General features: G+C 27.5%; 3 protein-coding genes across 8 annotated transcripts; 2 read left to right on the plus strand and 1 right to left on the minus strand.

Annotated features, from left to right (window-relative positions):
* The first annotated feature begins 944 nt into the window (after positions 1–944).
* On the plus strand, positions 945–7,178 carry LOC122717973 (myosuppressin). Its single transcript, XM_043942569.1, has 3 exons — positions 945–1,083; positions 6,427–6,641; positions 6,754–7,178. Exons 2-3 carry the CDS (start codon positions 6,428–6,430, stop codon positions 6,840–6,842), a joined length of 303 nt encoding a protein of 100 aa, XP_043798504.1. The 5' UTR covers positions 945–1,083; position 6,427; the 3' UTR covers positions 6,843–7,178.
* LOC122717972 (C2 domain-containing protein 5) lies at positions 6,484–17,327 on the minus strand. 5 transcript variants are annotated; one of them, XR_006347284.1, is made up of 16 exons: positions 16,607–17,327; positions 15,989–16,373; positions 15,793–15,933; positions 15,497–15,713; positions 15,283–15,402; positions 11,749–14,306; positions 11,116–11,268; positions 10,851–11,019; positions 9,973–10,762; positions 9,599–9,916; positions 9,325–9,523; positions 9,074–9,243; positions 8,865–8,990; positions 8,643–8,789; positions 8,342–8,569; positions 6,484–6,609 (listed from the first exon to the last, which is right to left on the minus strand). XR_006347284.1 is itself a non-coding variant. In XM_043942565.1 (16 exons), the coding sequence occupies exons 2-16, from the start codon at positions 16,652–16,654 to the stop codon at positions 8,483–8,485; spliced, it is 5,628 nt and encodes a 1,875-aa protein (XP_043798500.1). In that variant the 5' UTR covers positions 16,655–16,885; positions 17,013–17,327; the 3' UTR covers positions 7,476–8,482. The 5 variants fall into 5 exon arrangements, 4 of the variants coding, with proteins under 4 accessions (XP_043798500.1, XP_043798499.1, XP_043798501.1 ...); XM_043942565.1 differs by lacking the exon at positions 6,484–6,609 and having other exon boundaries at positions 7,476–8,569; positions 16,607–16,885; positions 17,013–17,327; XM_043942564.1 differs by lacking the exon at positions 6,484–6,609 and having other exon boundaries at positions 7,476–8,569.
* Positions 17,328–17,426: 99 nt separating this feature from the next.
* LOC122718211 (NCK-interacting protein with SH3 domain) lies at positions 17,427–21,349 on the plus strand. 2 transcript variants are annotated; one of them, XM_043943058.1, is made up of 9 exons: positions 17,430–17,839; positions 17,928–18,112; positions 18,178–19,017; positions 19,090–19,292; positions 19,358–19,461; positions 19,568–19,786; positions 19,854–20,026; positions 20,094–20,191; positions 20,261–21,349. In XM_043943058.1, the coding sequence occupies exons 1-9, from the start codon at positions 17,815–17,817 to the stop codon at positions 20,349–20,351; spliced, it is 1,938 nt and encodes a 645-aa protein (XP_043798993.1). In that variant the 5' UTR covers positions 17,430–17,814; the 3' UTR covers positions 20,352–21,349. The 2 variants fall into 2 exon arrangements, with proteins under 2 accessions (XP_043798994.1, XP_043798993.1); XM_043943059.1 differs by lacking the exons at positions 20,094–20,191; positions 20,261–21,349 and having other exon boundaries at positions 17,427–17,839; positions 19,833–19,994.
* Positions 21,350–21,396: the final 47 nt, after the last annotated feature.

Raw genomic sequence — 21,396 nt, forward strand, 5'->3', positions numbered from 1 at the left:
ACACAAAGAAAATAAAAAAGATGTACAAATATGTATAAATTATTATGTTACATTATTATCTATGGAATGAGTTTTATAAAAAGCATACATGTGTCCAACAATTGGTATAAATATAATATTAGGTTATGTTAGGTTCTTCTTATGCATTCCTTGCATATTCAACAAAATACTATTGCTGAAAGTATATCTAAAAAAGATTAAAAAATATAATTGAGGAAAGAGGATATTAAAATTCTATGATGTGACATAAAGTTCCATTAATTCGCTCTATTGTTTCATTGTCCTACAATTAATTATGACTTTTATCATCTCGTTAAATTTATTACTTAATCAATAAATAACTTGATCATCTTAATCAATAATGTAATATAATATCCATGAATTAGACAAGAAAAAAAAATACTAAAGACTACTAAAAAAGAAAAAGAATTAAAATAAAATAAAGAATTTTGAACAATTTTAAAGAACAATTTATAAATAAGAGAAATGAAAAAACAATTAATTATTAATGAACAAACGGTTAAAAAAAGTATTAAGAAGAGAAGTGTTAGCAAAAGTACAAGTAAAATTAATCAAGAGTTAATTCCTCTTGTCTCCAAAGTTATGCTGTTTCGAGCAACTATCTGACCGTTAAAAATCTCGTTTCCAGGTTGTGCGCTGAAGCAAGAAACAAGTGAAAACAAAGAGGAAGGAAGAGGGGGGGAGAGATGTGGAGTTGGTTAAGAAGAACCCTCTCTTTCGTTGCGCAACCACCAACCATTTTCATAAAATTTTTATTCAACGTGTCTACGGGAAAATTGAAAATGTACGTCAACAAGTGAGACAAGAGGGTGTGATGTTGAAATGCGCATGGCCGTGGTAACGGCGCGTATTTAAGGGCTGATCCTTCGCGAATCTCGTCACTATCATCGTATCCTTGGATCTTAACACCGGTATACGTATATCAACCACTTATTCTCACGTATTCACCTCTCATCACGAAGTGATCCAGTGAGTCCAATATCTGGAACGATCGCCCACGTCACAGTTTCCATAACGTTCGTGCAATATCTCTGGATCCCCACGTTTGTGAACAGGCAACAGGTTAGCGGTATTTACTCCTGGTGTATTGTTGTATTTTCCGTTTAATTCGATCGTCGTCCTCGATGCAAAATGACGAAAATTGTTTAGGAAAATTGAATAATTTAGAAGGGGGATTCTAATAGATAATACTTTTTATTATTGATAAATAATAACAGAAAGTATAGGCGGAGGATCTCAAGGATCTCGTCATTTGTTGCATGAGAAAACTTGTCACGTCACTCTATCCAACTTTTTAATATTAAGCTTTTTAATCAATTTTTTTTTTTAAATTGAATTACAAATCGGTTTTTCTTTAATCTGTGTAATCAAGTTACAAGCCGGCTTTCTATTAATCTTCTTTTTAAGACTTTGATCTAGTTTTTAATTGGAGGTAGTTTTTATTAAATATTTTGCACTCATATTTTATGTACATTACATAAATCTGTATCATATCGTTTGATAATATTTATTATATATTCTTATATATCTTTAATTTCTGTTTTTAATAGTTGAATGAATTGTAAATTGCACAAGGAAACGCACTCGTACGTAATTTTTATGTGATCAAAAATAAGCTTATTCCAAATGCAAACTATTAATTTTGGTTGGATCTCAAGAGAAAGAAAAGAGAAAAGAAGTGGAGAAAGTTAAGAAACTTACATATTCGCGAGATGAGACAAAATTCCCAACTTTCTACATCTTTCAAACTGTATCCTATCTGCATCATTTGAAATAGATCTTGGATCACAAATATGAAATGAATTTCTTATTTTACAATTTATTTCTTATTCGAAAAAAACAAAAGTGTTTCGTGTCAATTTTTCATATGATCTTTGGACTTTTTCCCTCGCATTATATGATGGAATATATTCTATGAGAAATATAACTTAATTATGCGTGTTTTTTCAATTCGATATTTACACGCAATAAAATTATTTATGATTCTTCACATTGACGTTTTCACTGTCACATCATTTTTATTGCACATGAATTATAATTCCCTCTCTTATAAATTCCATAGTTTTACATAGAATTTATAGTCGAGATTCAAAATTCAATTTCATCAGAATCATATCCATCCATTGAACTCTCAGACAACAGATTAAAACTTCTAATTCATATGGTTTAAATTTAATTCCTTATTAAATTACATTATATTACATTATAATCTTTCATTTAAATCTTCTTCTTAATCTTGTACTACCAATGTTCAATTTATTCATAAAGATTGGTTTAAAATTGTAGGATTTAATTTAAATTTATTAAATCAATTATATGTAAATCTATTAACTATAAAATTAATGCGAAGCATATATTTAAAAAATGCATGTATGTATGTAAATATATGAAACTTTATAAATATTCGATAATTGAAATTAAGAAAGGAAAAAAATTGTTTTATTAATTTTAAAAATAGAAATCTATTTTTTTTTATAAGAGATTGTATTTAAAAAGAGAAGCGTTTAAGGAAAAAAAAAAATGCGATTCGAATAGAATTTTCATTCAAACTATTGGATTGTAGGTACCATGAGGGTTGCTTCTTGTGCATCGCTGACATTCCGGACAGCTGTTTAGTGTAACGTGAATAAGAAGATGGTGCAATCAAATATTTCTCGCCCCTCGATTTCTTCGATCGAAAACACTCTCAGAATTCTTCTTTTTATTACATTCCAAACATCCTTTCTACACAAATTCTTTTTACATTTGTTTTATCACCAAGAATTTCCTATTTTTATATACATTATATTTATTATAAATTATCTTATTATTTCTATATTCATATATATAAAAGTATATTTAATATTTTATTTCATTATTTTAATTATTTTTAATTTCTCGTCTCTTTAATTTTTTTTTTTTTTCTTATAAAAATTTCAAAATTTCAGTTGGCTCATTGTTCCAGTCATCCTCTTCGTAGCATACAATTGAACAGCCAATTGAACAGCGTGCGACGATATTTCAGATACAAACTCAATTAAGAACTGACATTCATTTCCTTTTAGAATTTCTCGATCGATCAGTCACAAGAGTAGAGAGCGATTTCTCATCAAGTGCTTGTCAAAATTTACATAGGTCTTTCTTAAACTTCGTGTGCATGTTAATTCCCAACGAGCTTTTGCTCCTCGTAATTATTTGGTTATTTACTTTATTTCAAAAGCGTTTCGAAACAAATCATTATTTTCACTGCATCTTTAATATCGAAAAGTCGAAGAAAAAATAAAAGAAAAAAAATTGTGGGAAAATGATAAATTATTGAAAATATATGCACCAATAAATTTTAATTAAAAATCTAATTGATTAGAATGAATACGAAATGATATTTAAATCGATGAGAAAATGAGTTGAAAATTTTTTTTCTAATACATTATTATAATTTTATAATGATTCAACGTTTATTTTTTTTGCATAAATCACTTATCTAATAAATTCATTTATTCATTTCTTTTATAAAATAATACAGAACTGAATCGTGTCGTGTGTATATATGCGCGTTTCATTATTTCATCGTTCTTTTTATTATCACAGAAGTAAAAAATAATAGGCAGTCGTAAAAATGCACGATGCATTCCTCGCGTTTTATCGATGTTGAAAGAGGAACCATGATGTTAAGTAGTAAATACCGGTCTAAGTCAGACGTTTCCGTGAGTCTCGCGCATTTTCCCTTCAACAGAGAGCATATAAAACTTGCATTCATTTGTACATCTTTCCATTTACTTTTATCGTATCGTACAAGACAATTCGAAATATTTATAAAGAAATAAAGAAAATATCCTGTGAATGTTTCAAACAATGTTAAAACTTAATTTTCTAATATTAGTTTTCATACATATATATAGTATATACTTTTCCTTATTAAATTAACAAAGGGAATGATTCCGGTTACCGAAAGGATATCACGTGACTTTTGTAACGCAATTACCGTCCACTGTTTTATATGAAACGAATTAAAAGCGTAGGTTTTTGAAAGTTTTATGAAATTGGGAAGAGAATGTGAACAAATTAAAATTTATTAAACGTCACGATAAAAATGGCTTCCATCATAAAATTATACGTACGTTTTTCTTGTTAAACAAACTCTTTCTGTTTGAATTTTTATATTCTTTTTTCAAAAGTGGTAAAAAAATATTGTCTCGGAATTAAGCATATTTTATGAAACAGTTTACCGGTACTTATTCTTTTGAATGTTACAATTAAAATTTAATTATTAGAATATAGGTTATTTAATTAAGGTAACGGAAATGGAAGAAAAAAATATAATTTCTTGATATTCACCATATGAAATATACAAGATCACTGGAACGATTCAAACTAATTCCATTCCGATGATTAATTATTGGTACATGTTCAAATTATTTACACGTTCCGTTTACCATCTTGTTATTACGAAATGAAAGATTCGAGGTAAAATAAAATTTATTTTATTTCTCTTTTCGCCTTTGATCCATTTATTGCCACTATAATTTATTATTTTTTTTTATTGCTGTCATTGCAGATTTATAATTAAATTTAATCAAGTGCTTGATTAATTGATCTTTCTAATAAAACAATTTTTCATATAAAAAATATTTGAATTGCCTGATTTAAGTTTGAAAGAAGATTTATAACTAAGATCAACCCAAGATTACTCGGATAATCGATTTTTTATTTAAACAATTATTCATACAAAAAATGAATTTGAATTGTTCCGTTAAACTGAAGTAGCAACTATTGCTCCCGATGGATACAATATTTAAACTGATTGAACAGTGAGTGAGTAAAAGGATTCAAATTCAATTTCACCGATCTCATTCCTAAACTTCTGTCACGCATTTTCTTTATCCTACACTGAATTATCACGAATTGAAAAATAAAGGAATATGAATACTTAGTAATCGTAGTAAGGATACTGATTACAATGCTGATTACTTTTAAAGAAAAATTATTAAAAGTTATTTTCGAACGAAAATCTTTTTTATATCCAGAATTCTAAGAATCATTGATATCTATCCACGATAAACGTCAAATGTTTCGGATGACTCATTGTTAATACTCTCAACGATTCATCCCCATTGAGGAGAATATGCTTCATCAAGTATATGCTTCGCAATTAATCAAATCGATGATAAAATCAAGTGGGTATAAGCTTTCGTTTGCTCGATTAATTTTCTTTATCTCGACGTTTCGAAATCTTTCACAAACGATCTTTTCTTATTCTTTTTTTATTTTTCGTCCAACAGGTATGAGCCGTTGATACGTATTTAAACATTCTTCGTGTATACGGCGATTTAATTCCATGGTACAGAAGCACCTTGTTTGTCCGTCTTCTTCGACGTCGATTCAACTCCCGCGGTGTCCATTTTATATTTAGTCCGAACTGGATTGAAAAACTACTAAACATTCCAGTCACGTAACACCGGTAATACGATTTGCCGACTTTGAGCTCGCTTCTTAGATCACATTCGGATCGGTGTGCCTTGTTTGCTCGATATTCCGATTCCGTTTTGTGTAACGCAATACTCTCTTTTCGTATTTCCAAACACTCGGCAAAATAGTTGGAAATCCTCTTCCAACAATTCCTCTACGAGATGCATCCGGTTTTTTCCTTTAAACTTGCCTTTTTTTTTTAAATTGTTAAAGAACTGAATGAAAAGTTTTTTTTTTTTTTTATAAATTTTTATCAGAGAGAGTGTCTTTTATTATTTATTTAAGAAGTAGAGAGAGAGAGAGAAAGAGAGAGAGCTTTTACCTAATTTTATTTTTATTTTTTAATAAATATGATATATTTTAATATTATGACGTTTAAATATTTAAAAATATTTATAAAATTCATAGTTTTCTTGAAGAAAGATTTTATATGAATTTTATAAATTTTATGATTCTATAATTTTTTAACTTACTTAGGGATAGAAGATATTGGTCCACGCTTTTTCCATCGTACGATTTGTATTAACAGTCTTGATAATTTGATTAAAAATATGTCATTGCACCATTAACGGTGTACTTGTTAGTGGAAAATTGATTTCCCTCGTGGACTGGTCGCGTATTCATAAGTAACAAACTAATTTTCTTGTCGCTGAAAATTTACTTTTTCTTGTTTTTAATTCGAACTTTTCCCATTCGAATTATGCGTGTAATATTGTCGAAGAGTTTTATGTTGATTTATATATATATACATACACACAACCGTGAGATCTTTTACAATCTCAATTTAATTAATCATTTAAGAATTTCAATTACATATTGTTAGATCACAATTTAAAGATAAAATATTTACTATTAATATAATAAAAAATATATTTTGATAAAAATTTATATTTTATTTTATTTCATTATAAATAATAATGTACATTTATGTTAAAAATACATATTCTACCTTTTTACAAGCATGATGGGTTCAACGATTGTCATCCTTTTTTCAATGACGACCATGGCAATATTCTGCAACAATGTCTTGGCAGCTTTACCAACTCAATGTAATCCTGGTTTCCTTGATGATCTTCCTCCAAGGATCCGCAAAGTCTGTGTCGCACTTTCCAGGATATACGAGCTTGGTTCAGAAATGGAGAGCTACATTGATGACAAGGAAAATCATATAACAGGTGTTTCTTTTATTTAATTATTTATATAATGTTTTAAATTAAAAAAAAGAATATATATTAAAGAAGAAGAAGTGTTTAATATAACGATCGTAATAAAAATTATATTTTATAGGCTTTCACGAGAGCATCCCGTTATTAGACAGTGGAGTAAAAAGACAAGATGTCGATCATGTATTTCTGCGCTTTGGAAGACGTCGTTAGACATCGAACAAATGATATTTCGCACATGAAAGAATCAAACAGTTCAATTCATCGTTCAAGCTATGAAAAAAATGTCTGCAGATCCATTTCGAGATTCTTATTCGATAGATTCATATTATATCAATTTGTGCTTTTTTCTTCCTATCGTTGGATAATTAAATCTATTCGTAATGATAAGCATACAAAAGTAATGGGTGTCTAATGAAATCACGACGAGTTACTTGTGTATCGTGCGACTTTTATTTAGAAATTATTTAAAAAAGTTCATCTTTTCTCTCTTATAAATAAATTCTATAGTGAAAGCAGTAACAACTTGGACTAATAAAAAATTATTTATTTTTGCTTTTAGTCAGTTTTATTTTATCGTATATTTTAAGAAAATTATTATTAGCATTTATATTTTTAAATTATATCTCTAACATTAAAGAAGTATAATTAGGAGATATTAAAAATAATTAATTCTAAATATTATTTTATAGTATATTAATCATTTATTAATATTCAACAGTCAAAGTTATAATAAAGTTACAAACTGAATATTATTTTGTATCACTGAAAAATAAAAAAACCCTAGTTTCTTTTTTAGGTAAATAAATAAAATATTTTAAAACAATATTTAATAGATAAATTAAGAAATTTAATTAGATGACAATTTTTTATTTAATCACATTATAACATAAGGAATTATTCATAATTGTGTCATAATAAAAAACAAACACATTTTACATTTATCGTGTGATTTAAATTTCGCACAATAAGTGTTAGATTGATAAAAACAAATCAGTACGATAACATATAACATAAACAATGATCAAATTTAAAGAATTAGAGATGCATGCATAACAATCCAAATGTACAAGGTATTTTTTAAGCCATACATTATTAAGGATTCTAATTTTGTACATCTTATGCAGCTTTGTGTTCTACAATCTTAAAAGATTAAAAGATTGTAAGACAAATTATTTCTCTTTATCGAGAACGCTTGTACAATTTTTTTTATTATTCTAATATTTAATCAATTTAGCTTAATCTGCTAAACCTTTAAATGTTGTGACAAATTCATTTTTACAAACCAGTATTTATTCTTGTTACCTTCCGAAAAAAATTAATATTTATCCACATTAACATCAATCACCATAACCTTTTTGCAGAATTTAAAATGCCTACTTATATTTTATTATTTTTGCATTAAAAAAAAAAAAATTAAATTCCATTAAGATGCCTAAATTATACAATTTGTCTGCAAGAATTATTTACTTCGTTGGACGAAAGAATTATTTGTAAATTTATGTACAATTCGGAAGGCACCCAATTACCAAAACTACATATTTTTAGATTTCTTTAAAAGATGTTTCTAAAATCGTGCTTAATCGAACGTGTGCGTTTTGTAATAGAATTATCGATTTTGTTAATGAAAGCCGCTTGATTAAATGTACGAAATTTCATGAACTTATCTACGTTATCGTATTCGTACACTAGAAATTCGAATATTTACAAACCCTATCCTATCACGGGATTATGAGATACGAGTCCGTCCAAGACGACTAATGAAGTTCATCGATCAAAGAGAAGTCAAATTTTCGACGTTGCTTCTCAGAGTAAGGTTGTAGCTATGGAGGTGCAGAATGTGGAGGTTGGGGTCAGCAATTTGAAACTCCACATTGCTTTTCATCCGCGAAATACGATACAGATACTACATCTCCACCAACGTTTATCAAACATTGACCCTAAGATATAATTTCTTTTAATTTCATATGATCAAACGAATTTGATAAAACATAAAAAAATTGTTATACGTACTTGGTTTTTATGTGGACTGTGAAAAAGTACACATTTGGTCATAAAAAACGCTACCATTGCATTACCTCCCAAAGCTGTAATATGCGCGCGAACGATTGCTAAAACTTCCATTACGAAACTATGGGTAAATCCACTTAGACCTCCATTCTATATCAGAAAGAAAATTATTAATTTTTATTAATTTATTAATTTCTATATATATTCATGTACAAGAATATTAACTTCTCTAATAGATGTGCTTTCACGAATAAAGAAGAAATTTAAATTTCCTAAGTATCTTTCTATACGACCACCTGGTAGGTAAGACAAAGGTGTTATATCTACACCATATCTTCCTTTTAAAGGCACCTATATATAACAAATCATTTTAATTATATCTTCTAAAATAATTCTTCTATTATTTTATTAACATCTTCTATTAACATATTTACATGTTTGTGTCTACGCGTTGTATGAATTTTGGATCGTAATGGAGAACGAGTCCGAGATTTCAGTGATGGCATACTATGTAAGGTAGTTAAATTTAGATTACTGCTAGATGCGTTATCTGATGAAACTTCTGTATGATCCACATCAAGATTAAATATCATATCACTATCATCTAAATATATAATAATTTTATCATTATATATGATAATCATTGCTATACTTAAAAATATTTAACTAAAACTAAGATTTCTACCTAATTTTTTAACTTGATCTTTACTTGCAGAATGGCTTATCATTTTTTTTTTAGATTTATTCATTTTTATTGGATCTCCTAATCCAAGAGCCATACCAATCACTGTAAATTGTATTTCATCTGGTTCAGGAAGTGCTAACTTAAATTGCATATCACATAGGGCACAAGGAATCATTCTTCTTAATTTAAAATATACAGACTAAAACCAAAAATCAATCAATTAATTTTTAACTGAAAAAATGATTCTAGTAAATAAATAACAACAGAAAGATACCTGCAGTAACCTGGCGAAAAATTTAGAAGGCATTGATGCAAATTGTCCAGCAGGAATTTTTGTTCTTGAAATTTGAGTAAACATTTGTAAATTCCTCACGATTTCTAAATCATCTAAGCCAGGAATTGTTTGAGTATTTACTACATGGAAATCCTCTGGGGGTCTGTCATCCATCAATAACGATATTCTATCCATATCTTCAATATCATCAACTTCTAATACACAAGTATCTCTTGGACCCACACTAAAATCTAAATCCGGTAAATCATCGTCTGATTCATCAGTATCAGAAGTTGTAACTCGTCCATTTTCAATATCCTGAAAAATTAATTTATTTATATTATTTAATTTCAAAAATAATTAATAATACTTACTCCAACAGGTTTAAGTCGATAAAACTCTCTGTTCTGTTTGACTGTTTCAACTAAAGTTTTCTGAATTTCAGCTAATTGCTCTTCTTTATGCCAAGAATTTCCAGACGCAATTTGTGGGATAGAGGGCGTAGGTAATGCAGTTAAAAAAACAGCTGTACCCACGGCCATACCAATAATTAATCGTTCTCCAACAGAAACTTGTAGCTTTAAGCCAAATATCGCATTCATTCCTTTAACCTTTAACTTATTTAAGAGTAAACTATGTAATTCATATTCTAAAAATGGCAAGCAATCTGATATCTCCTTCGCATTTAATTCTCCTCTAAGATCCTTTTTAGCTTTACACGCAGTAGCTTGAATGATACATCCTCGACCGATTGTTAGAAGATTTTCTGGTAACTCTATAGTAGTAAACATTACATCTGGTACTCTGGCACGTTTACATATGGCGCATTTTGAAACATTTACGCGAAATGGAACGCTTGCTTCATTGTATGGCAAATGACATAGACTACATTTGCTTTGAAATTGAATCTCATGATCTTTACTTTCTGAAATATGCCTTGTTTTGCTGATTTGTATCAAATTTGGTACAGATGTATCTGTATCACTTTTTTCTACTTTTACAGGTACAGATTTCTGTTGAGCTTTTTCACGTTCTGCTTCCGTGGGATTAACACCGGATCCTGATTGTCCTTTACTGATAAAAACATTGTCTGATTCCTGGTTTGAACTATGAAGATTGATTATTGCTGCAGTGCCGTATGCATTTAATACACAAACATCATCGCTACAAAGAGATAATCCTCTTACTTCAAGTAATATCATAAGATAATATCATTATAAAATAAATTTAAATTTTAAATTTTAATTTTTACCAAATACTAGTTTCCTCTCTATAACCGATAACTACATTACATGCTAATGCTCTGGCATGCGATCGAACTTCCATTCTGACCTCTTTCCACCAAGCATCGCGACTTTCAGGTTCTTCTAAATTACTGATTCTTTCAAGAAGTTTCACTGATCTTGAACTTACAAGACCACCTGTCTCAAAATACACACTTTATGATTCAATTTATTTGTATAAAAAAATAAAATTGTAAAGAAACATAAAGTAAAATATTTAATTGAAATGCTTACCGATATGCAAAATAAATCCTGATGGATATTGTTGCATTGTAATAAATGGATATTCTAACATTTCAAATGCATCTTGATTCATAGTTCGTATTACAGCGGTCGATGTTTTTAATAATCCAGTTACTGTTCTATCATTTGCTCCAAATGAATTGCCTATAATATTCTAATTGTTATAAAAAAAGAAACTAATCTAAGAACAAAATGTTCACTTTTTAAAAAAAAAAAAAGTCTCATAAAGTGAGTATAATCAGTAAATAGTAGGCAAAGAAAGAAATGAATAAAAAAATCTTTCAATATAATCAAATATAAATTTAAAAAAAAATTATTTTATTATAATTAGAATTATATGAAATTATATGTTATTTTGTTATATATTGTTTCAAAAATTTCTTTCTTCTAGTTCTAACTCATTTTATGAGTCATCTTGTAATTTGAAGTTTAATCTATAATAAATTATCTATAAATCAATGGATTTTACAATTAAAATAAAATCAATCATAGTATTATCAGTAATAATTATATAAATTATAATATTAAATTATTCAAATATTTTATAATTCAAATATTTTAACAGAGAAAAATGCATTTATTTTAATAATAGTATGTAATCAATGTATAATTAAGAAAGCTTACCTTTTGGAGTAACACTCAAATCAGAATCACTGGATCTTCGATGCAATGAGGCAGTGGGTTGTGCCTTAGTTGTTGGTAACTGACATACTTTTGAGACCATAGGAGGAACAGCCGGAAGTGGATAAGATGGACTTAGAGATGCTTCATCTTGTTGCCTATGATTGGAGGAAGGAGGGGACACATACGAGTTGCAAGTTATATTAGCAGTGTTAATAATATTAGTTAATTCTTGATCTAATATTTCTCTTATATTACAAATGCTATGATTCTCATGTACCACATGATCTACAGATGTAGATAACATTGAATAGTTAGTATCTTTTGGCTTTAGTTGCTTCAGTTCTATAATATTATTATTATTATTTTTAAATGAATTATTGCTATGAGTATCTAAAATTAATTCTCTTGTAGAAACGTCGCATAGATCGACTGTAGATCTTTTGGTTATGAAACTATCTCTTGAAGAAAATGATTCAGCTGTTCTGCATAAATGTGATTGAACTAATGGATCATGAATGATTATACTTTCGAGAGAGGAATTATAGGAAGAGGTATCAGGTGTAATTAATGTAGATACAGATTTATTTAAAAAAAAATCTTTAGAAAACGAAGGCACGCGCATAATTTTTGCATGTTTGTTATTTTGAAAACGTTTCTTTAAAAACTGATTATGCAAATTTTGACATAAATTCCGAGAATTAAAATTTCTATTATATAATTTATTTCGTTTTTTCTTCCTTAAATAACTATCATTATCGTTATGATGAGACGAATGTACCATCATTTTCGTATCAATTATTTTAATTAAATCTAACATACGTCGTTGTCTATCTTTATGCATCAAATCAAAAATTTCATTACCAGAAGACTGTATCAAACTTTCAATGCTAGATGAAGTTTTTAACATAACTTCTGGAGTTAATTTTTTATTTATATCTTCTCTATTTGATTTTATAGTAGAGAATTGATACTGTTGTAATGATGGAAGTGACTGTGTTGATAAAGTCAATTTTAATATTTCACATTCCTCTAATCTTTCAAAATGTTGTTTATTTTTAAAAGAATCTTGCAAAGTAATTTCATCCATTTGTTCAATTACAGAAGGAAATTTCTGATCTTTATCAATTTGTTTATGCATTTCTATTTTATTTTTATTCTTAATGTTACTTAGCATCGAATATGTAGGTACTTCAGAATTATCAGCATAAAATAATTCATCTTTCGTATTGTTTGCATCCGTTGAAGTATGTTCAGATTCTTCTATTATAGAAATTTTATTGCATTCTTTAAATTTATTACATTTTTCAGAATCAGTAACAAAAATAGTTAATTTTTTTGCTGCATCAATAACCGAAAAATCAGGTTCTTGAACTTTTGAGAAAAAAGGAGGTTGAATTTCTGTAGGCGTACTCGTTGCAAGTGCAAAACTGAAATCTTGCGAGATATCGGTATTTTGTTGTAAAGTTTGTAGAATTTCTTCATTTTTCTTATCTTTATTAGAAAATGTTATTGTTTTTTGGGTATAATTTTTTTTATTTTCCGAATTAATTGTAAAATTAATATTATGTGTCAATATTTGATGCATAGATAGATATTTTGTAAGTGAAGATGTACTTCGTTTGTAAAGAGAACACATATCACTATCTGTTTTCTGCAATCGTATTTGTGACAATTTTTTTTTTAATGGAGGATATGTATTGGCTCCACAAAATTTATTAAATTTATTCATAGTTTCTATTTCTTCTTCAGTTGAAAATTTCGAATCATTTAAAATATTGTAATTAGCACTATCAATCGAAGATTCATCTGAAAAGCTATTAGAACTAGATGTATTTTCTTCAAATGAAGATTCATGTTCGTTTTTCATCTGTGTTTTCGATGTTATATTATAAGTTTCATTTTTAAACTCTTCTTTATTTTCAATATTTTCTTTATATTTATCAATGCATTCTTTTGTATTATCACATATAGAATATGTCATCGATTGATGATTTTCTTTAACATTCTCTAAGGGTATGTTATGTATTGACTTTATCAGAGCTGTCACACCTATTTTAATTGTATTGTCCTTAAATATTTTTTCTTTTTTTGGATATTTAATATTTATAATAGAGGATCCAGTTAAACTGTTTAATCGAGAATTAGATTTATTTTCTGTATCACTTGTATTGAATAATCTTTTCAAATTTTTACGAACATCCAATATATTTTTTGTATTTTCACCTCTTTCATCTTCCAATGCTAACATCATTCTTATAGATGGATCTTGAACGATCGATTCAGTTAAAATTGGATACGAAACTGTGGTTTTTTTTGCATCATTTAATTTTGATGAGTTTTCAATAGATCTTATAGTGTTTAATTTACGACAAGGACATACAAATTTTCGTCGAGGACTTTTGGACAATTTTAAACGATGAGACAAATTATCCTTTATGCGCGTGGTTCGTGTTGCAGAAAAAGGATTAAGGATATTTGTGGGAGTAACGGGATATAGCGGCATATTCTCATCGAATCCTGTATGTTCCTTTCGTGCTTTGTGTTGTGAAAATAATGCCCTATATAGACACATGCAAATAGATAAAAACAAGAAAACCTAATTAGTTTGTATGAAAATTCCAATATTTTTCATTTAATTAGCGATTATAATTTTTTATCTCTTAATGATCAAAGTTGGATGCGCGTGTAGCATACCTAGTTATTCCAGTCTATTGTAGTGCTCCGTTTTCTATACACTTCGTCCTGGCTTTAATGCACGCGCATCAGACCTCGATCTAGCTTCTATATACCGGGTGTCCTAAAAAAATGATAGGTTGATTAGAAATTTATAAAATATTATTGCAACTTTTATAGTCTACATCTGTACACTGGCAAACTCATCGAGAAATGAAATTTCTTTTTATTAAAATAAATAATAAATTATGTAAACAGAATATAGAAATAAAGATAAAAATTCTAAAATATTTATATTTTTTTGATGTAAGTAATAGTTTTAAAGACATAGGACACCCAATAGAAGTTGAAATGAGATCTAATGCATTTGAATTATGTGCCAGTGATATATAAATTATCAGAATCATTTTATTCATTTATACATAAACGCATCAGACTTTGAACTATTTAGAAATGAAATAATAATAAATATATATTAGTCAATAAGTATGAAATATAACATTAAAAAACTCTTTTTTAAGTAATAAAAATTTAATAACTATATCACTATAAAAAAAATAAAATAATTAATATTTTAATGTCTTAAAATAATATTTAGAGCTATATTTTACATGCACTTAGTTAATAACAAGCAATATAATAAAAATTTCTACAAAAAGTGCAACAAGATAAACTTCATTTCTCAAATTAAATAATCAGCATTATGATTCACAACACAGAACATTTTAATATATTTTTAGCATTATATTATAGAAGCACTTAAAGTTTAAAAATGTCAGGATTAGATCACAATTGATGCAGAACTGATCTACAAAAGATTGAATTAAATGCAATATAACAAACAGTATTATATATACTTACTCTTCTATATTATCAGATGGAAGATTTAAAGTATCTTGCAATTTCACAAGTGTAACAGCTGTACCTATACCTCGAGCTACAATACCAGATTCACCTTCCAAATCAAAATTTTGTAAGTACCTAATTAAGAAAAAGTAATAAAAATTTTAATAAAACTTCAATAAACTTTAATAAAAACTTTAATTAATATTTCAGTATTATATCTTTAATTTACCCAATAACAGCATTTCCACCAAGATCTAAAGCTTTCAATCCAATTTTTCTTTGAACTTCTCCACTCAATTTAAAAAATAATGTTTGTCTTGCCTCATTTGAGGCTCTGGGTGTTCTTATTTTATCAATCCATTTATATTCAGGATCATCACTAACAACTAATTCTTCTACAAAACCATGTATACTTTGAGTATGATATCCATGAGGTATATTTGGTGCTGGAAGAATTATATTATACAATATAATATAATTATATTATAAAAAAAATAATTTTTAATATTCAATAAATATTTTTACAATAAAAAAATTGTACTCCACAGGAGGATTGTCTGAATTTATTAAAATCAGAGAATAATTCTACTTTAACAATAATATTAACTTCACCACGAATTCCATGCATTGTATCATATACTGGTATCCATCCAGTCATAACAGAACCTGAAATAAAATTTTGTTAAATTTAATTAAACTTTTTAACGTAAAAAATACATACCACTCTGAGATCCAGCATTGGTATTCATTGCAGCTTCTAATGTCCAAATATTTTTAACAGTAGGAGGAACACCAGGTAACAATAATGGATTTAAATTTATATAAACTTTTCCTATTGCATCATTTGCAGAATAAGTATCATGATCCATTAATCTGATCTGCAATGGCTCATCTTGCAGTTCAGAATCATCAACTTCAAATCTGTACCATTCTGAATTCCATTGAGGATTAAGTGATTTTCTACATACATCTGTTTTAAATGTTATATTGCCAAATTTCAATTCGACATATGCATCCGTCGTATCACCAGAACGATCCATTACTGGCAGATTGCGACCCGCCAATATTTTCACTTTTATTTTGCCTGGCATCGTGACGGATAATATCTTCAATAAAATGCTGTAATTAATGTATTATAATTTTTATAATTATAAAAAAGAAATTTAGACAATATGTTATTATTTTTTTTATCGAACAACAATGCATTTGTTTGTTATATATTTTAATAATAAAGGTTATGTTTTGATAATATAATTTTTTGAATGATAATTTAAGAAATATAATAAATAATTTATAATATATAAATATAATTAATTATTATAAAAAAAGTAGTACTTACTTTCGTTAAAACAATCCATGAATTGTAAGATGTGTTTTCACGACACATTCATTTAATAAGCAAATTATTTGCCATATTAATATAAAATTTTAATTCAGCTAAATATTATATATATTATATTATAATCATTTTAACATAAATTTAAAATTTCTTTTAAAATCTTAAGTAAAATTGAACTGATGTTTGTTTACAATTACATCTTTCAGATAATACATTACGAGCTCATGTTATTTCACACAAAATTTCTTTAGATACAATAATAAATTTATTTCACGCGTTCTATAATATACACAAAATGATATATAAAGAATTTTTTGTTTATGAACAGCCATAAAATATGTAAATTTCTACTAATAGTGTTAAATATTAATTTTATTGATTATTTCACTGTCGCTAATATTCTTACCCTATCGTTTTACCAATTACGTTTGAAATCCGAATATTATATGATAGAACGTTATAATTGGAATTGGATAGTACCCAGATTATTGCTCTTTACGAAATTCGTATGGTTTATCACGTTAAATGTAAAGTATGGTTCGATTTAGAATTTCTTCTATATTGCAATTTCTATTTCAGGTTAAAAGATATTGCGAAAACTATATTTTAGTTTCAAATTTATAACTTTATTACCTACTGAGTAATTTCAATCGATTATAACGTGCAAGTAATTTAATGAAATTTATGTTATAAATTGATTCAAGATAATCCTTTTTGTAAAAAAACAAGATTATTTGATAATTATTTAAAATCTTTTTTCGCGATATCTATATTTAAAAATACCCAAATATAATTAAATTAAATACAATTTCAATTTTTTCACTGCTATATTATATTTAAAAAATATATTGCTATCTTTATTTATTTGAGCTAACTTCAACATATCTTGAAACGGTCTTATAGATATAGAGGTATATATGCAAAATTTTAATCTGCCCATGCGTTGAGAAGTCTTCGTATCATAGATATTGCTATTTCAATTTAGCATCATTCACATTCGGCTTATGCCAATCTTACGATATAGAGGGCTCTCTCGAATTCATCTATATAGTTAGCCAACAAAAAAAGACACCGTAGAAAAATAATATGTCGAGCAGGAATGAAAGTGAAATTAGTGAACGGAGGTAGGCGGTTCTCCGCCCGTTTACTTCTCACCTGGGCGTTGTCTCTTTGAGAACAAATATCACTTTCCATTTCAATACGTGATCATGGGTGACAATTCCATGAGGTTAGGTAAGTCGGATAATCGATTTTTCTGCAGTTATCATTATCAGTTTCTGCATTTTTTTATCTAATATTTTTTATCAATCATTTAATACAGAGAATTATGAAGTGCTTAAAGCTCTCTACGATTTCAAGGCTACATTCGCAAAAACCCTTAGCTTTCAAGAGGGCGATTATTTTATTTTATATCAGAGCAATACTAAACAAAGAAATTGGTGGCAGGTCGTTAATAAGGATGGTCAAATTGGATATATCCCCTCGAATTACGTCACCACTGTAAAGGTAATGAAATTATCATAATAAGTAATTGAAAATCTAAAGAAGATTAAAAATTAAATATTTTTTAGGTTCCATCTCAAATATTGATTGAATTTTTAGAAGATTGTATAGAAAATGTGAAAACTGAAACTAAAAAACAGACTGGATTGCATTTAGACAAACAAGATCTTCTTTTGAGATTAATAGAAAAAAAGAGACAAGCAGAAACTAACAAGAAACCTAAGAAACAAGCTCCAATGCCTCCTGATTTTGGAAACACAACACCTAAAGAAATATGTTCATCGCTTGTTTGTAATACTCAAGATGGAGATATTAGTACTGTTCAGAGTAATACTTCATACATGACAGCACAAACAACTATGCATTCTAATATAGGAAAAGAAGAAGCACCAGTTGTTCCACAATGTCAACGTACATCTATAAATGACCAAAGGGTACAATCTCTTTCACGTCAATCTTCTTCTGAGACACAAAAAATTCAAACAGAAATTCGTAAAAGTCCTTCTCAGAGTAATTCTCAACATACCCCCATTAGTTCACCTATAAAGAAAAAAACTTCATTATGTGATATTAACTCTCATACTGCTTATCAATTACTTGACCAAGTACGTAGAAATACTCAATTAAGTTATGAAATGTCAAAAGTAGCAGTAACAGTAGTTGTTTCTGGCCTGCAACAATTGTTACCTCAAAATGTGAGCCATTATTTTGATGCATTATTGCATCAATTAGAAACACCATTTACTGTATCACAAATGAGCATAGAGGAAACATATGATGCTAATAGATTGAAAGTGATTTTTACAGAGCTTACTTCTTGTAAAGAAGATTCTCAACAGAGAAATTGGATGCTTTATGAAGATGAATCTATTATTGTTGATTATATAAAGGAACTTACTTCTATATTGGTATGTTAAATATTACATTAAAAAAATGTAATATTATTTTCAAATAAATTATATAATTTATTAATTTTACAGACCAATGCAGATGCAAATGTATCTAGATATGTTTTACAACAGAATCAATATAATGGAGTTAATATACTGATACAATATTACCAAATGGAACCAAGATGGACTATTAGACAATTACTTTTACAATCGTTTGGAGTAATGTGTAGTTTAGATTCTGTTATCTTAACTATAATGTTAAATAGTATATTACCTATGGAATTAGCAAGGTAATGTTTAGTACATTATATTCATATAATATTTGATTAACAACTTAATGTGTATCTTTCAATAGAGATATGAGAAGTAATTCCAGAAATGTTACAAAATTAAATTATTCTTCATTATTACTTACTATGATTTTTTCAATGGGTGAACCTATGCCAGTTACACATTTGGGTGAGTAAAGTAGGTAATGTGTTATATCTGTTGTATCTTTATCCTACTTCTTTCACTTTCCTTTTTATTTGTTACAAAATATAATTTTATTAAAATTTTATTATAGAGCAATTAGGTCCGGATTTTATAACATTTATTTTGGATTTAATTGAAAATCCTCCTGATATGGACTTGGAAGATCAAATTCCAGATTTGTTTGTAAATTTAATATTATCATACAACTTACAATTCACCAACTCAGAAAATATAGTTTTGAATGCGTTAAAGGAAAGAACAGTGGCAAAAAATTTTACTGAAAAGATCTTACTTTTATTTAATAGAGAAGGTAAAACAAAATAAGACGTATTTTACATAAAATAAGTAAATTTCAGCGAACGAATGATCTGTTACAGAGGATCCTGTGCGAATATTCGATCATGAACCGTCGCCACCTCATTCTGTATTAAAACTATTTATCGACCTATTTAGCAACGATGTCACAGCAGGCCTCTTCTATACAAATGATGTATTTGTTTTAATCGATATTATATTGCGTCAATTATACGATATGTTTCCCGGTGATAAGGTATTGAAAAATATACAAAATTTTATTATCAATATAAAAAAAAAACATATAATTTTTTATTTTATAGCGTAGACAATATTTGGAATTATGTCGAAGAGTATTACGTACTTCGAGCTATAATGAACATAAATATCGTTCAGAAGATCTTTTGAAATGCTTTACAAGGTCAATATTTGTTATAATTTTATTTTAATCATAATTATTAAAATAATAATGAAAAAATGTTTATTACAGAATATTCTGTGAAGAAACTGGAGAGAGTCAAGAAGATCAACAATCGGTGCGTGAAATTAGCAATGAATTTCCACATTTGTTTAAAATGTGACCTTTATCGTCGCCCTCCGACAATAAAAACTTGGAGGATGATGATTTGCAAACTCTTGTATAAGGTTCCGGTACGTACAATGATGAAGAATGACGAAGAATCAAGTTACCGATCAAAAAATTTCTTTATTTTTCTAATACTATTTTGCAAATATTTTGCTCAGCCAATAATATATCAAAGACGCACACATAATTCGCAGAACTTTAAGTGCATGAGATTATATTTTTCCCGTTTTAATCTTTCTAGTAAACATTACTATTTATTCTGATTAAAAAAAAGATACAGAGAAGATAAAAAAATATATAAATCAATATTACATCACAATTTAAAAATCATTGTATATATATATATGTATATGTAAAAGAAAAATGTTTATCATTTTAAGCATGTGAGGACCATTGGAAGTATATAAAATCATTCCAAATACCCTGATAGAGATAAATTAGTATATATGAAGTAAGGTAGCTCAACTGCACGAATAAAATTAATGAAATATTGGAATTATTGCTCTGATATAATATTAAAAAATTTAAAACATAGTTGAAATCAATAAAAGTTCTTTATGAAAATTCTTTGTGAAAACAAAAAATTTTAGTCCTAATTGAACTAGTTATAATCTCTTATATCTGATTGTATAGTCTAGTCTACATTTATGCGAGTAATATTCTAAGTCATACATTATTTTCAAATGTATTTGATTCTCTCTTATGATGCATTAATATATATATTCTAATAATATATTCTAATAAAAATATAAATTTGTTTAGCGAGTGATCTTCCGCAATTAGAGAACTTCAAAAATTCCAAGAACAAATTTACAGTAAAACTTTATAGTTTATTAGTGCCACTATTATAGTTATTCTAGTCTATTGTTAGCAACTCTATTTTTTTAAAAATATTATACTATGTTACATTTATGACTATTGACATGTCAATTATGAAGAAATCTCAAATTATTGTGATTATAAATCAAATGTTAAAGAAATAAAAAGTTTAGGCAATCAATCGCTTGATTTTGTTTTTTCCTGAAAATTATATAAGCAAA

This window comes from Apis laboriosa, unplaced genomic scaffold, assembly GCF_014066325.1.
Source record: "Apis laboriosa isolate Shangri-la unplaced genomic scaffold, ASM1406632v1 scaffold5_cov152, whole genome shotgun sequence".
Taxonomy (NCBI): Eukaryota; Metazoa; Arthropoda; class Insecta; order Hymenoptera; family Apidae; genus Apis; species Apis laboriosa.

Excerpts from the sequence above, each read along its gene's own strand:
- LOC122717973 (XM_043942569.1), top strand. The coding sequence starts at position 6,428 with ATGATGGGTTCAACGATTGTCATCCTTTTTTCAATGACGACCATGGCA. Across the intron at positions 6,642-6,753 it reads CAAGGAAAATCATATAACAG|GCTTTCACGAGAGCATCCCG; the intron begins GTGTTTCTTTTA and ends TATATTTTATAG.
- LOC122718211 (XM_043943058.1), top strand. The coding sequence starts at position 17,815 with ATGGGTGACAATTCCATGAGGTTAG. Across the intron at positions 18,113-18,177 it reads ATTACGTCACCACTGTAAAG|GTTCCATCTCAAATATTGAT; the intron begins GTAATGAAATTA and ends AATATTTTTTAG. Across the intron at positions 19,018-19,089 it reads AGGAACTTACTTCTATATTG|ACCAATGCAGATGCAAATGT; the intron begins GTATGTTAAATA and ends TTAATTTTACAG.
- LOC122717972 (XM_043942565.1), bottom strand. The coding sequence starts at position 16,654 with ATGTGTCGTGAAAACACATCTTACAATTCATGGATTGTTTTAACGAAA. Across the intron at positions 15,934-15,988 it reads CAATGCTGGATCTCAGAGTG|GTTCTGTTATGACTGGATGG; the intron begins GTATGTATTTTT and ends ATTTTATTTCAG. Across the intron at positions 9,244-9,324 it reads AGATCAAGTTAAAAAATTAG|ATGATAGTGATATGATATTT; the intron begins GTAGAAATCTTA and ends TTATATATTTAG.